This window comes from Danio rerio, chromosome 17 (assembly GCF_052040795.2).
Source record: "Danio rerio strain M-AB ecotype USA chromosome 17, GRCz13ab, whole genome shotgun sequence".
NCBI lineage: Eukaryota > Metazoa > Chordata > Actinopteri > Cypriniformes > Danionidae > Danio > Danio rerio.
This window is the reverse complement of record NC_141037.1, coordinates 44722187-44735231: the sequence shown is the minus strand read 5'-3', so window position 1 is coordinate 44735231 and position 13045 is coordinate 44722187. Positions and strand designations below refer to the sequence as shown.

At 33.4% G+C, this 13045-nt stretch overlaps 1 protein-coding gene across 19 annotated transcripts in view; it reads left to right on the top strand.

The window, feature by feature from the left end:
- Window positions 1–13045, top strand: part of ralgapa2 (Ral GTPase activating protein catalytic subunit alpha 2) — a 324396-nt gene that overhangs the window by 181256 nt on the left and 130095 nt on the right. For all 19 annotated transcript variants that reach the window (XR_015513714.1, XR_015513715.1, XM_087290968.1 and 16 more), the window contains 4 exons: window positions 7224–7352; window positions 7448–7576; window positions 8313–8371; window positions 8576–8684. Coding sequence is in view for 17 of the 19 variants with exons in the window: in XM_087290968.1 (XP_087147094.1) it covers window positions 7224–7352; window positions 7448–7576; window positions 8313–8371; window positions 8576–8684 (426 nt within the window). In the remaining 2 variants the exon portion in view is untranslated. The remainder of the gene's footprint in view (window positions 1–7223; window positions 7353–7447; window positions 7577–8312; window positions 8372–8575; window positions 8685–13045) is intronic.

Below are 13045 nucleotides of genomic sequence, written 5' to 3'. Positions count from 1 at the left end.
TAAATAAATAGTTTGAACATTCATTTTTTGAGTTCTGATCTCTGAATATTGAGAAAAATCACTTTTAAAATCATCTATTTTATGTTTTTAGTTATGTAAACTAGTAAGTTGTAAAATGAACATTATAATAATACATAATATTAATTTGCATGAGAATTTAATACACTGTAGTAAAAACTGGAATGTGTGAAACAACATTGATCTATAAAACTATTAATTTTTTCGATAGGATCATTTGTGGCTGAACTACTGTAAAAACTGTAATTTTACAGATTAAATTAAAAAAAAGAAGAATTGAGTTTAAAATATACCATTTAAAAAAGTTATTTGAACAAAATGAAACAACAAATATAATTTATTGAGTGTTTTTGAAAATCTGCATTTTTCAAAAATCCTCTTTTTTTAAAATGACCTATTTCATGTTCTCAGTAACGTAAACTAGTAAGTTGTAAAATAAACACTATAATAATACATAATAATTTTCATATTATACTGTAGTAAAAACTTGAATGTTTGACAAACAGCATTGTTCTACTGTATGTGACACTGGACCACAAAACCAGTAATAAATGTCCATTTGTGGACAGTTTTTGGATAGGATCATTTGTGGCTGAACAAGGCATGGGGCGAAAACCATTTACAAGTTATACAGCACTTTTAAAAAGTCAAGGTTTTAAAACCAGCAATACTTTTTGCTATACCATTCCTAAGTTATGTGTAGGATTTTGTATTTATATTTTTTTTTTCCATCTCCAGCAGAAAAGATATCTAAAGATGCTGTTTTAAATCGTGAAGAAATCTGTGTTTTTGAAACCAAAAAAAAGACAGCAGAAATTAATGATTCATTTGAAATATTCATCCCGACATGTTTACTGTGTCAAAATATTTTAAATGTTTCTTAAATTAAAAGAAATTGTGTGCAAATGGGGAAAAAGTTTTCGTTTTTTTACCCAGACATTTAAAATTATAATATTTTAGAGCATTAACTACAAATCTGTCAAACTCTGAAACCAAGATATTTTTTATCAAAGGTTATCATACCGTCAGAATATTATACCAGTCTATGCCTACACTGTAAAAAAAATAAAAATAAATAAATAAATAAAATTGTAATTTTACGGTTTGTTTCCAGCAGCTGGGGTGCCGAAAAAAAAAAAAAAACTTTAAATAACGGTGATTGAATTACAGAAATTTACCGTAAAATAACTTTTATTTAATTACAGAAATTTAATCTTAAGGATATTACTGTAATTTAATATTCCTTACTTTACAATATACAGTTGAAGTCAGAATTATTAGCCCTCTTTGATTTTTTTTTTCTCTTCTTTCTTAATTTTTTTTTTTTTTTTTTTTTTTTTCCGAATGATGTTTAACAGAGCAAGGAAATTTTCACAGTATATCTGATAATAGTTTTTCTTCCGGAAAAAGTCTTATTTGTTGTATTTTGGCTAGAATAAAAGCAGTTTTTAATTTTTTTAAATACCATTTTAGGGACAAAATTATTAGCCCCTTAAGCTATATTTTTCTCAATAATCTAAAGACAAACCATCATTATACAATAACTTGCCTAATTACCCTAACCTGCCTAGTTAACCTAATTAACCTAGTTAAGCCTTTAAATGTCACTTTAAGCTGTATAGAAGTGTCTTGAAAAATTATCTAGTAAAATATTATTTACTGTCATCATGGGAAAGAAAAAATAAATCAGTTATTAGAAATAAGTTATTAAAACTATTATGTTTATAAATGTGTTGAAAAATTAATCTCCGTTAAACAGAAATTGTTGGAAAAATAAACAAGCAGTCTAATAATTCAGGGGGGCTAATAATTCTGACTTCAACTGTCTGTAATTTAATGACCAAACCCCATAACCCCAGCTGGCGCAAATAAACCGTAAAATAGAAAAAAAAAAAATTAAATAATAAAAATTAGAGTGTAGAATGAACTTCACTGTTAAAAATGCTGGGTTCCACTCAGTCGATTTGTGTGGGAAATCATGTAAAATTAAGTTAACATATTAGGTTTTATTTTACTTTCACTTTTTTTTTTTTTTTTACAAATTGAAGTTGATTGAACAAAAAAAATAATAGTCCCTAAAAATCTCAAGAATTTAGTTTTGAACAAACAGTAAACATTTTTGAGGTTATTTGAAAATCTGTAATCTTGAGAAGAATCTTTTCAAAAAAAAGTTCTTTGCAAAGCAAAATACCAACCAAAATTTAAGGTGTGGACTTAACAAAATAACTCAACTCAACATGATCTTTACTTAATAGTCTAATGAATTTTGGCTTAAAATGAAAAACTCATCTTTGGCTATTCTCACAAACATACCTGTGCAACTTACAGAAACACATATGTTTTTGTGCTCCAGGGTCACAAATATACCAGTACAGAAAAGGCTGGACCTGTAGTTAATGATCAAGCAGATCTTTGCGTACTGCTATAGAAACTGGAAAATCAACAAATAGCAGCAACAGGTGCTGGACTGCAGGCTGGCTTTAGTAAAAACACACTCTGACCATCCTCATATTGATCTTAACCTCCACTGTTCTCATTCAGGTTAAGGTCCAAGAGCCGCAGTTTACATGCAGTTTTTAGTTGAAAGGATGAATTGTGTACAGTAAATATTACTGGTTTGTGTGTACTATTTAAACTGTTGTCAAATTGCCACACACACACATGCTTTAAATTGAGATTGTGCTGTATTTACCTCTGCATAATAGTCCCGCTTTGCAGAATTGCCGCTTCCTGCAAAATGCTCATTTTGGGTAATCACGCGGCAGTTTGGTGGCGCTTAATTACTACTGGTTGCTAAGCATTGCAAAGGTCATTTATTGCAAAATGAGGGTAAAATGTCCCTGCAGATGCAGCGCTTTCACCAATTTCACATCTCGCTCTCAGCAGGACTCTTTTTTTTATGCGGCTTGCTTTGCCTATATTGCTGTGTTTTTTTTTTCTTCTTCGTCTGACAGTGTTTACAAAGGATTCAATTAAGGAAGATGAATGTGGCAGTTACGGAGCAGCCGTGTTTGTTTATGCAGTTGTTTGTTTGTGCGCATGATTCAGCAGTTAAAAGAAACTGATGTGAGAGAGACAGAAATAACAGTTTATAAAACGCTTAATGCATTCACTTTGAGTTATGTAATGCTTCACACCTTATAGACTCACAATGTTATTGTGCATGCTGGCAACATTTATTCAGGCATTATTTGTGCTTTCATTTTATTTGTCTTTTATTTCTTCAATTCTGTTTTCCAAAACGAATCCTCTTTGCACTAAAAAAGTTTACAATAAACCAGGTAAACAAATTTTAAATGTAAGGTGATCGCAAGTTAACAACTGTGAGGTGATGTGCTGTGAAGTGATGTGCTCTACCGGCAGGATGATCTACAGTATATTATTTTGCTGTTTTACATATGCGCACGTTTAAGATTTGAGGTAATAACATTGCCATGATGGTCAAAGAAATCAAAACATTATTTTCACCCCAACGCAATTTAATTGGGCACTGAAGGCTAATAACTTAATTCTTATATTTGCTTTTTGACTTCTCACCATGTATCTTTTCTACAGCATAGTATAGTGTAAGAGCATGTCTATTACCAGAAAAACTAAATTAAAATTATATTTTAATTGAACACATCACCTCAAATACAGTAAGCTACGCCTACAGAACAGTCTGTTTAGCATTGTGAAAAGGCAAAGCTGAATATCTGTGGTTAAAGTGCCACCCAGCGGTCATATGCTGCTGGCGCATCAATTACCGCCGTCACCGCGGTATGAATGGCAGCAAAATAAAACACATCGAAGTAGTAACATCTGTACATTTATTTTTTATTCATTCGTTTATTTTCCTTCAGCTTAGTCCCTTATTCATCAGGGGTTTCCTCAGTGGAATGAGCCACCAACTATTCCAGCATTTGTTTTACACATTGTATGTGCTTCCAGCTGCAACCCAGTGCTGGGGATTTTTTTATTTTGCCCCTATATTATTTGATCAGAGTTTAATACTCTTTTGCAAAGTCTCTTCTTTTTTTCTGATAATGCATTTACGTGTCTGAAGGCGGGAACAACCTGTCAATCATATGCAATCCACCAATAGCAAACTGTCCATTAATTTGATAAATCAGCATTTGTTTGTTTGATCAAAAAAAATCTTCTCTCTGTTAAACATAAACGGGGCTAATAATTTAGGGTGTTGAAAAGATCTTCTCTCCGCTAAACAGAAATTGAGGAAAAAATAAACAGAACAGCTGGGCTAACTATTCTGACATATGTATATGTGTGTGTGTGTGTGTGTGTGTGTGTGTGTGTGTGTGTGTGTGTGTGTGTGTGTGTGTGTGTGTGTGTGTGTGTTCAAATAACTGATTTATTTTATCTTTTCCATGATGACAGAAAATAATATTCGACTTCTATACAGCTTAAAGTGACATTTAAAAGTTTACGTTGGTTATAGGTTAACTAGGCAGGTTAGGGTAATTAGGCAAGTTAATGTATAATGATTGTTTGTTCTCTAGACTATTGGAAAAAATATATAGCTTAAAGGGGCTAATAAAATGTTTTTAAAAAAATGTAAAACTGCTTTTATTCTCACCAAAATAAAACAAATAAGACTTCATATATATATATATATATATATATATATATATATATATATATATATATATATATATATATATATATATATATATATATATATATATATATATTGTTTCTGGTAATGCCTTATTGTTTTTCTAAATAAGGTTTTTATAGTTTTTTTCTTTTTTTTTAAATGTTATTATTAAAATTTTTATTTTTTGGATATATATTTTAACATATTTCATTATTATTTTTCAATACTATATTTAATTTTCAAAGCAAAGGACTGGAATGAAGCACAATAATCACTTTTTCATTATTTTTTATAATTATTTTATATAATTGCATTTCTTTTTTTAATAATAAAATCAAATGTAAGACTTGTTCCATCGCACAGCGTTACTATGTAATATATGTTATTGATGTTTCCACACTAAGTAACAAATTTGAATTATTGGTAACTTTACTGTTTTTATAAAGATATCTTGGTAATAATATAGATGTTTACTTCTTTCCAGATTGTTAGATAGAGTTGAAGACAAAATGAGTAGCCCTTTTTTGACACTGTAAGTTTTTCAAATATTAATTGAAAGGGTATGGGAGATGAGACTGTAATTTGTTTATTCTTAAAACACACCTATAACTCATTAAGAAAATGAACTCAACCCTTTTAGACCATGCGCCAAAGCGCGAGGCAAATTTCCCTTCCTTAAATTAGCAAAAACGCGTCCTGACACGACCTGAAAGCATTTGCGCCCTGCATTTTGCGCTTTGCGCATGGACCGTCAAAATAGAGCCCCTAGTTTGGAAAAAGTCAGGAAAGTGGGTGTGTCTAGCTCTGTTTGGGTGGGAGTGTCGGGGGAGGGAAAAGGGGAAGGATATGAATAAAAATGGGAGTTTCCATTTGAGCATGCGTTGATTTTCACAAAGTAAAAACAAACAAACACACCGGGGAGAAAAGTAGCGACTGTTTAATGACGGTGGAATGTTTGGTACCACATGTTGTATAAGAGAAAAAAATACTCTGCATTTCTCGGTAACTAAGATGCACTCGGTAGGTCAGAAAGCTGTGTGTGTGTAGAAAATCCTGTCACAAAATGCTGTGAAAATTAAACACGACGGTCCGCAATAGTTTGCTTTCAGTGTCCACGTTTATACTCAGAGAGCAGCATTTACAGCGGATCTTTCGGTCCATAATATTGGAGTGATGTTAACGTAAAATAAGTAACTTAGAAATCATTTTGACTAAGGTCTGTCTTTAAACACTTAAAAAATACTGCTGACGATATGAACTATAACTTTGCCATCTGAATGAACAAAGAAAGGGCACTGATCGCACACACTTATTAGAGACAGGACAATAAATAAAAAAAACTGGAGCTGCATTTTTTTTAAAGGACACAAGCACTAAATCTGGATTTATCCATTTCCAGATGCGAAAAGTTCTCGGGTAAAAAATGTTCCGTACAAACGTATTTCTGCCGCACGTCACGTGCACTGATCCACACGTGAGTCCAGTTGTGCTCTCACAGAGAAAAAGTGAAATCAAACCTTCACTGCAGCAAATTAGAAAAGCAACATTGACGACTCGTATCTCCAAACAATTCTTATTCTTTTCCCACTTCTTTTGGCAACACAACGTGGCGTCTCTCTGTCGTCTGAACACTGTTTCAGGGACAGTCTTCGAAGCTAGCATACATATTAATGAAGTTAAAATGCATACACAATAAAGAGCGCTGATTGGTTTGAACCAAGTCTTACTCATGCATTAATGCAGCACACTCAGAGACGTAATACGGTACTAGCAGGTACAGAAGTCCAGTCTACTCGCTGGAATACACTCCAAGATCTCATGGCCATGACGCAAATTTGATTCAAACCGGAAGTAAAAATTTGGTCGAAATAACACAACAACAACCAATTTTCACTTTTTAGTGTAATATATGTGTCCTAATAGTGTTTTTAGCAGTGTGGGACACAAATCCGACTGTCAACAGCTCAGAAGATGTGTTTTGGTGTTTCGTGACCCTTTAAAGCATACTGTAGTAGTAGTGTGTGTGTGTGTGTGTGTGTGTGTGTGTATATGTATATAATATATATATATATATATATATTATTATTATTATTATTTTATTATTATTATTTTATTATTATTTCTTTACTTTTTTTGCATGATACTAGTATTCAGCTGCTATGCAATTTTAAACCTTAACTAGGTTAAGTTAGTTTATTAGGCAAGTCATTGGACAACAGTGAAAACCTATTTTCTTAAGGGGGCTAATAATATTGACTATAGCAATTTTGTCTTTTTTTCTTTTAATTTTGTATTCCAGTCACACGAAAACAAATAAGACTTTCTCTAAACAAAATATAGAACAAGCATTTCTGTAGAAATGCCCCCGTCTCTGTTAGACATCACTTGGGAAATATTCCATTATGCAAACAGGGCTAATCATATATATTTTCAACAGAGTTTTCAAAAAGCACCTGTTCATATACACAAGTGAAAGTATTTCTGAAGTATTTTGTTTATGAGGGTGATTGTTCTTCATCCATCACCTCTCTACTTTGTTCTAAATAAAAATGTCAAACAAATGTCTTAAACCCTAAAGCATGATTGTGATCTGTTGTTGTTTGTCCAGGATGTGTTGAACACAATGATCAGGTGGTGCTCTCCTCGCTTCTTCTTTCTGGGTCTGCCGGGCTTCACCATGCTAGTGGGAGACTTCATCACCGCGGCTGCTCGCATCCTCAACACAGACTCCTTTGAGGTAGTGTTAATATCTACTGTATATCTGCATCCTCAACTCAGCTTCATCTTCTTCAGCTTTACAATGTTGTCTTTTTCCAATGCTGTACTTGTCAGGCTCCACGAGTCGAGGCTCAGGCTGTTCTTGGTTCGCTGGTGTGTTTTCCGAACTTGTATCAGCAGATTCCCTCTCTTCAGTCTGTTCCTGGATCTGAGGATATCCTCGTTGGCAAAGAGGACATGAAGGTATGCGGTTGTTTGACTCCCCAGACATAACTTTTGTTTTTCCAATATTAAGGCGTAATGAACTTTTACCAAACCAACTATAATACTATTAATATATTAAAAATATAAGGAGCTATTAATTTCTTCCAGACAGGAAACCTGTATTGCACTGCAGTTCATTTATATATATATATTTATATATATATATATATATATATATATATATATATATATATATATATATATATATATATATATATATATATATATATATATATATATAATAAAATAGTGGATAATACACATCCCTGAGGGACATTTCATTTATATATATATATATATATATATATATATATATATATATATATATATATATATATATATATATATATATATATATATATATATATATATATATATATAATTCACTTATCTTTTAATACGTTTTGGTGTGATAATTATCCCCTATTAAAAAAACTAATTGTTTTGAATGAGAAGCTGTAATGTAGCCCTGGTGGGATGAATTTTTGGCTTGGCACGCCGCTATGGAAGAATGAATGTAGCGGAAATTATCCTATAGGTTATGTTTTGTCATGGTTTGCTCTTATGTTATGCTATGTTATGGTATGCATTGTCATCCTATGCTTTATGTCATGTTATGCTATGCTATGCTATTCTGTGCTATGCTATGCTATGCTACCACAAACACAACCCTAAACCAACGTGTTAACATAAAGTGTTATGTCTCTGTGTGTAGGACTATCTTGTGAACATTCTTTTGAAGACTGCACGCAGTGAGACATGTGAAGGAGCCAGGTAGAACCACATGACTTATTACACACTGCTCATGGAGTAACATATACAGTACTAAAATCATCATTATTATTTTATAAAAATAAAAAAAACACACTGATGTTTTATTGATGACATGTTTACAGCAACACAGGGCTGCTTTTACATGGTAAATGATGTGCTCAACTGGTCTGACATCAATCTGGTTGTGTTTTTACTGTGTTTTAGGTGTGTGGCGATCTGCGGTCTGGGTTTGTGGGTGTGTGAGGAGCTCAGGCAAACAGAAACCCATCATCAGGTCAAAGATGCCATCAACGTCCTCGGTGTCACGCTCAAGGTGATTATAATTGAGCTGTGCTTCTCTGTGAACTGGTAGAAACCTGTCTTTATTAGTTGTATTAGTATGACCTTAGTTTATTAAGTAGCAGCAAAACATTGCAGAGCTAAAAGTAACAACTGCATCCGTCAGGGGCTCAGGGCAGGGTTACCGTGACCAACAAGATGAATATAAACTGTTTTGAGCACACTTTCTGAGATAACAGCGGAACATAATGCTGAACACATTATCACTTGCAATAATTACAGCATGCTACAAAAACACATTATTATCTCTTCTATTCTCTGCCTCATCAGTAGAAAGAAAGAAAATAAACACGTAGTGTTGTCCACTTTCAGCCACTTCTCTTATGATGGAGAGTCTGTGGGCTGCTGTTGGCTTTCTTTCAATCTAATACTGTGAATTCTAGAGCTATTTTCAGATTTAACTAAATATAGCCTAAAATGTATTAAAAGGACCAGATCAATTTAATGTAACATTCCCAACAGGGGGTCCCAGCCCATAAGTGGGCCTCAGCGAGCTCTGTGGGGGGTCGTGTCATGTTTAAACAAATTCTCAGCATTGGACATCTAGGAGAATGATCATGTTGCCTAAGTTCATTTTATCCTCTAGTTTAGTGGTCCTCAATCACCGGTCCGTGGATCAATTGGTACCGGGAAGCACAAGAAGTCGTTATTTATTTCCGCTTTATTTATTGTCTGAGTCTGAACGAGCTTTTATTTTGAAAAGTCTTTTATTTTGAAAAAAGACCGTATATCTCTCTCTTACATCTCGGTCATTTGGGTAAAGTCAAGATCGGATATGCGGCCGGCCGGAAGTGCGATATGCACATTAATATAGCAGCATTTTTTTATGACACTGTATAGCAATCATTAATATTTTTCCAGTACTGTGACGGTTGGGGTGGGGGTGGGTGTTAAAAAATACAATTTATTGGGTAATTTAATAAACAACATTAATAATAATCTGTGCAACTACTGTTTTTACGTTACTGTGACGGTTGGGTTTAGGGTTGGAGAGGGGGTAAATGTTAATAAAATACAATAAATGGGAAATTTTATAAATAATACAAATAATTCTCGTTATCTTCTGGCTGCAAACGTATCCGATCTATCAACTACCGGTCACTTAAGCGCCCAAATTTAACCCACAATCTAGCAAAATAAGTAACAAACAGACAAGAAACAAAATAAGCGAGAAACAGACAAGAAATAAAATAAGTAAGAAACAAGAAATAGTCTTTGGAAAGTGTCTTTGTTAAGGGTAAAGGCCCAGTGAACATCCCATGAAATGCCAAGGTATGGATTCGCTACCCATGTGTCAACATATCAGCTGAATCCACCATGGCTCTGCAAGAAGATCAACTGATGGGAATCCCAAAGACGGTGGTCTTTTAGGGGCCATTTGGATACCGCTTATTTCTAGAGTGTGACGTGCTCGTGCCAATGAATCCCGTAAGCGCACCGCGACTCACGTGACAAGAATTGACCCATCAGTTTCAGCTTGTATGGAATATTCACATTTCAGTAAGACTAACAAACACTGAACACCCAAACACTCCAGTGCTTTGTAATTTCCTCCATTAATAAAACTTGTATCGAGGGACAGCAATGTTTTGTCAGCTTGTCATCCTCTGAGAAAACGGTTGATGGTCACCTAGCAACCTATAACCAACAACCTACCAAACACCCCATCACCCTGTCCACGGTAAAATTGTCAAGCATTGACAGCTCCGCAGTGATAAAAAGGTTGAGGACCACTGCAAAAATGGACAAATTTGTAATGCGTCCTCCACAAATCTCAATGATTCGCCACGCAGCAATCCTTTTACAAATTAATAGAGCATAACAAATAACATGCAAGTATTAAATTGTAAAAGCCTATATTATATTTTTCCCTTATACACCAGTGTGAATACTGATATTTTTGTTATTGAATTTCAAATCCAGTTTGGTCCAGTTTGAAGGCCAAAGGCTTACGTTTTTCAGTTACAAAAGACCTACTGATGTTTTGCTTATATATTTTACAATAGGCTATTATTTGTGCCTAAACATATCTAGAACTAGTTATAAACATACTGTTTGTTTGAAAACATTTTTACTGCAAATTACTGCAAACTCATATGAGCGATAAATAATATCATTAAATGTGGAAAGGGACCTTACAATATTTTCCGGTGGAAAAGGGGGTCTCAGGCAAAAAAAAAAAAAAAAGATTGGGAACCACTGCTATAGGCTATATTATAGGACTCGACACGTTATTCTGTTTAGCAGTTTTAACATGTGTATATATGCTTTTATTTTGTATATTGAAATATTTTAGAACATTAAAGTAATACAATTTTGAGATGTCGTTGAATGAAATTAGTTTTAGTTTTTATTTCATTTTGACCGTTTGTTTTCAAATTCGGTTTTAATTACTTTTTAGAGGTAGATTTAGTAGTTTTTATTGTTTGAAATTGCTTACTGTAGTTTTAGTTCAGTTTTTATTAGTTTCAGTGTTTAGTTTTTTACTTTTATTTTTTTATGTAAATTAGGATATTTGTAAGGTGCAAGATTCAAACTCATGAGAATAAATGTCAAAGATCAACCAAGTGGAATGGGATGAATATAGGGAGAATAAATTGTATGAAGTGAATCCATTTGTAAATTAAAGAAATAATTATCATTTTGAAAATAGACATGACCAGGTAGTACATACGAGATGTTGAACTGGACACTCAAGACTTACACACACATATTTATTGAAAGGGGAAGAACGATAAAACATATTTTAACAGAATGTGTATTTTTAAATAATATTAGAGAACGCTTTTATTTGGGAAATATTTTAAGTGAAATGCTTAAAAAAGGTGCCTTCTGGAGCAGTTTTAGAATATTTATCTTTGATCAAACTGAAAGACTGTATATAACTGTTTTCAGTGTTGTTGCTATTTGTATGTTTTTTTTTATGATTATATGATCCTATATTGTATATTTAGTATGTGTTTTTGCCATGAATATAGCCAATGCTGCTGATATGGCATTAAAATCTAAATAAAGTAAAGTCAAAGATCAGCCAACTAGTTCAACCAGTTTACTTAAAAGATCCGATTAAAAAGAACTATCTTTCACGATCAGGGACACTAATACGGAAATAAAATACATTTCAGCTTGGGTCGTATTTAATGCTATCACTCTGCTGCTGTTAATTTCACTCGTTGTTTTTGTCGTGGACATATGGGAGCAACAGCCAGGATGACTAGACGAGAAACGGCAAATGTCAATCTGGCCAATGGCATCAGGTTTACAGACTCTAAGGTGCCGTACGTATTAAACACCTGGCAGTGCGAAGTAAATAGATTTACTTCTAAAAGGCTTACAGTAGGTTTACGTATTAAACAAATTTACAAAAACAAAAACAATTTTTTTTTTTTTTTTTTGAAAAGGGGAAAAAACAATAAATTGCTGTATGAATGCTGTAATGTTTAAATAATATTCTATTAAAAACATATGAGGATCATGTGACCATCAGGAAGAATGCAGCATCTCATTTCTCAGAGGATGCGTTCTCTGTCCTTGCAGTTTCCAGAGTTTGTTCTTCTGAGGACACCTGGCAAGACCGATCTCCACAAGAACGCGAGTCCGTTCTCTGCATTCTTGGAATTGAGAAACAGCCATTATCATGATGACATTCAGCCTGCTTTAATAATAATCGAAACACAAACGTGGTTAAGCAAAATCTGCGATTGACAACTACCTCTGTAAAATTGCAGTGCAGCTGAAAAGCTTCTGCAAAACACACTCTAGTCATTTGAACGTGTTCATTGTTAAAGATAATGAGTTGCAGCTAGAGTGTTCTCTTCCTCCTCATGCGTCTGCACTCATGTCCTGTTCATGTTGACATGCTGCAGGTCAGGCCTGAATAAAGCTTCAGGAAAGAGCACGGGTGTCCATCTCTAAAAGCTTGTGCTGAACTGTCGGGAGGTTTCTGTTACTCGGAAAAACACTCACTCTCCAGTCTGAGATTCCACATGATTGGAGTCCAGAGCAGATAAGAGTTATGGGAAGAGCAATACGCAATCCAATAACCTGGAATCTACCTGGAGATGTGCTTCTCTAGAATAAAGTTAGTTAGTCTTAAAAAAAATTCACCCAAGTTCTTGGCTTGTGATTAAATCATTCATTATTTAATGTTATATTTGCAATGTTATTCTAGAATTTAAAAAAAAAAAAAAAGAATTTAGGCCAAACTTAATTGAAATGTAATCTTTCACAGACTGACTGAGAAATGTGCAATATACAGTGAATTAAATACTAAAGCATAAAATTAAACAAAACAAAAAAAGTATAATGTATAAAGTAACTTAACAACATCAAGCA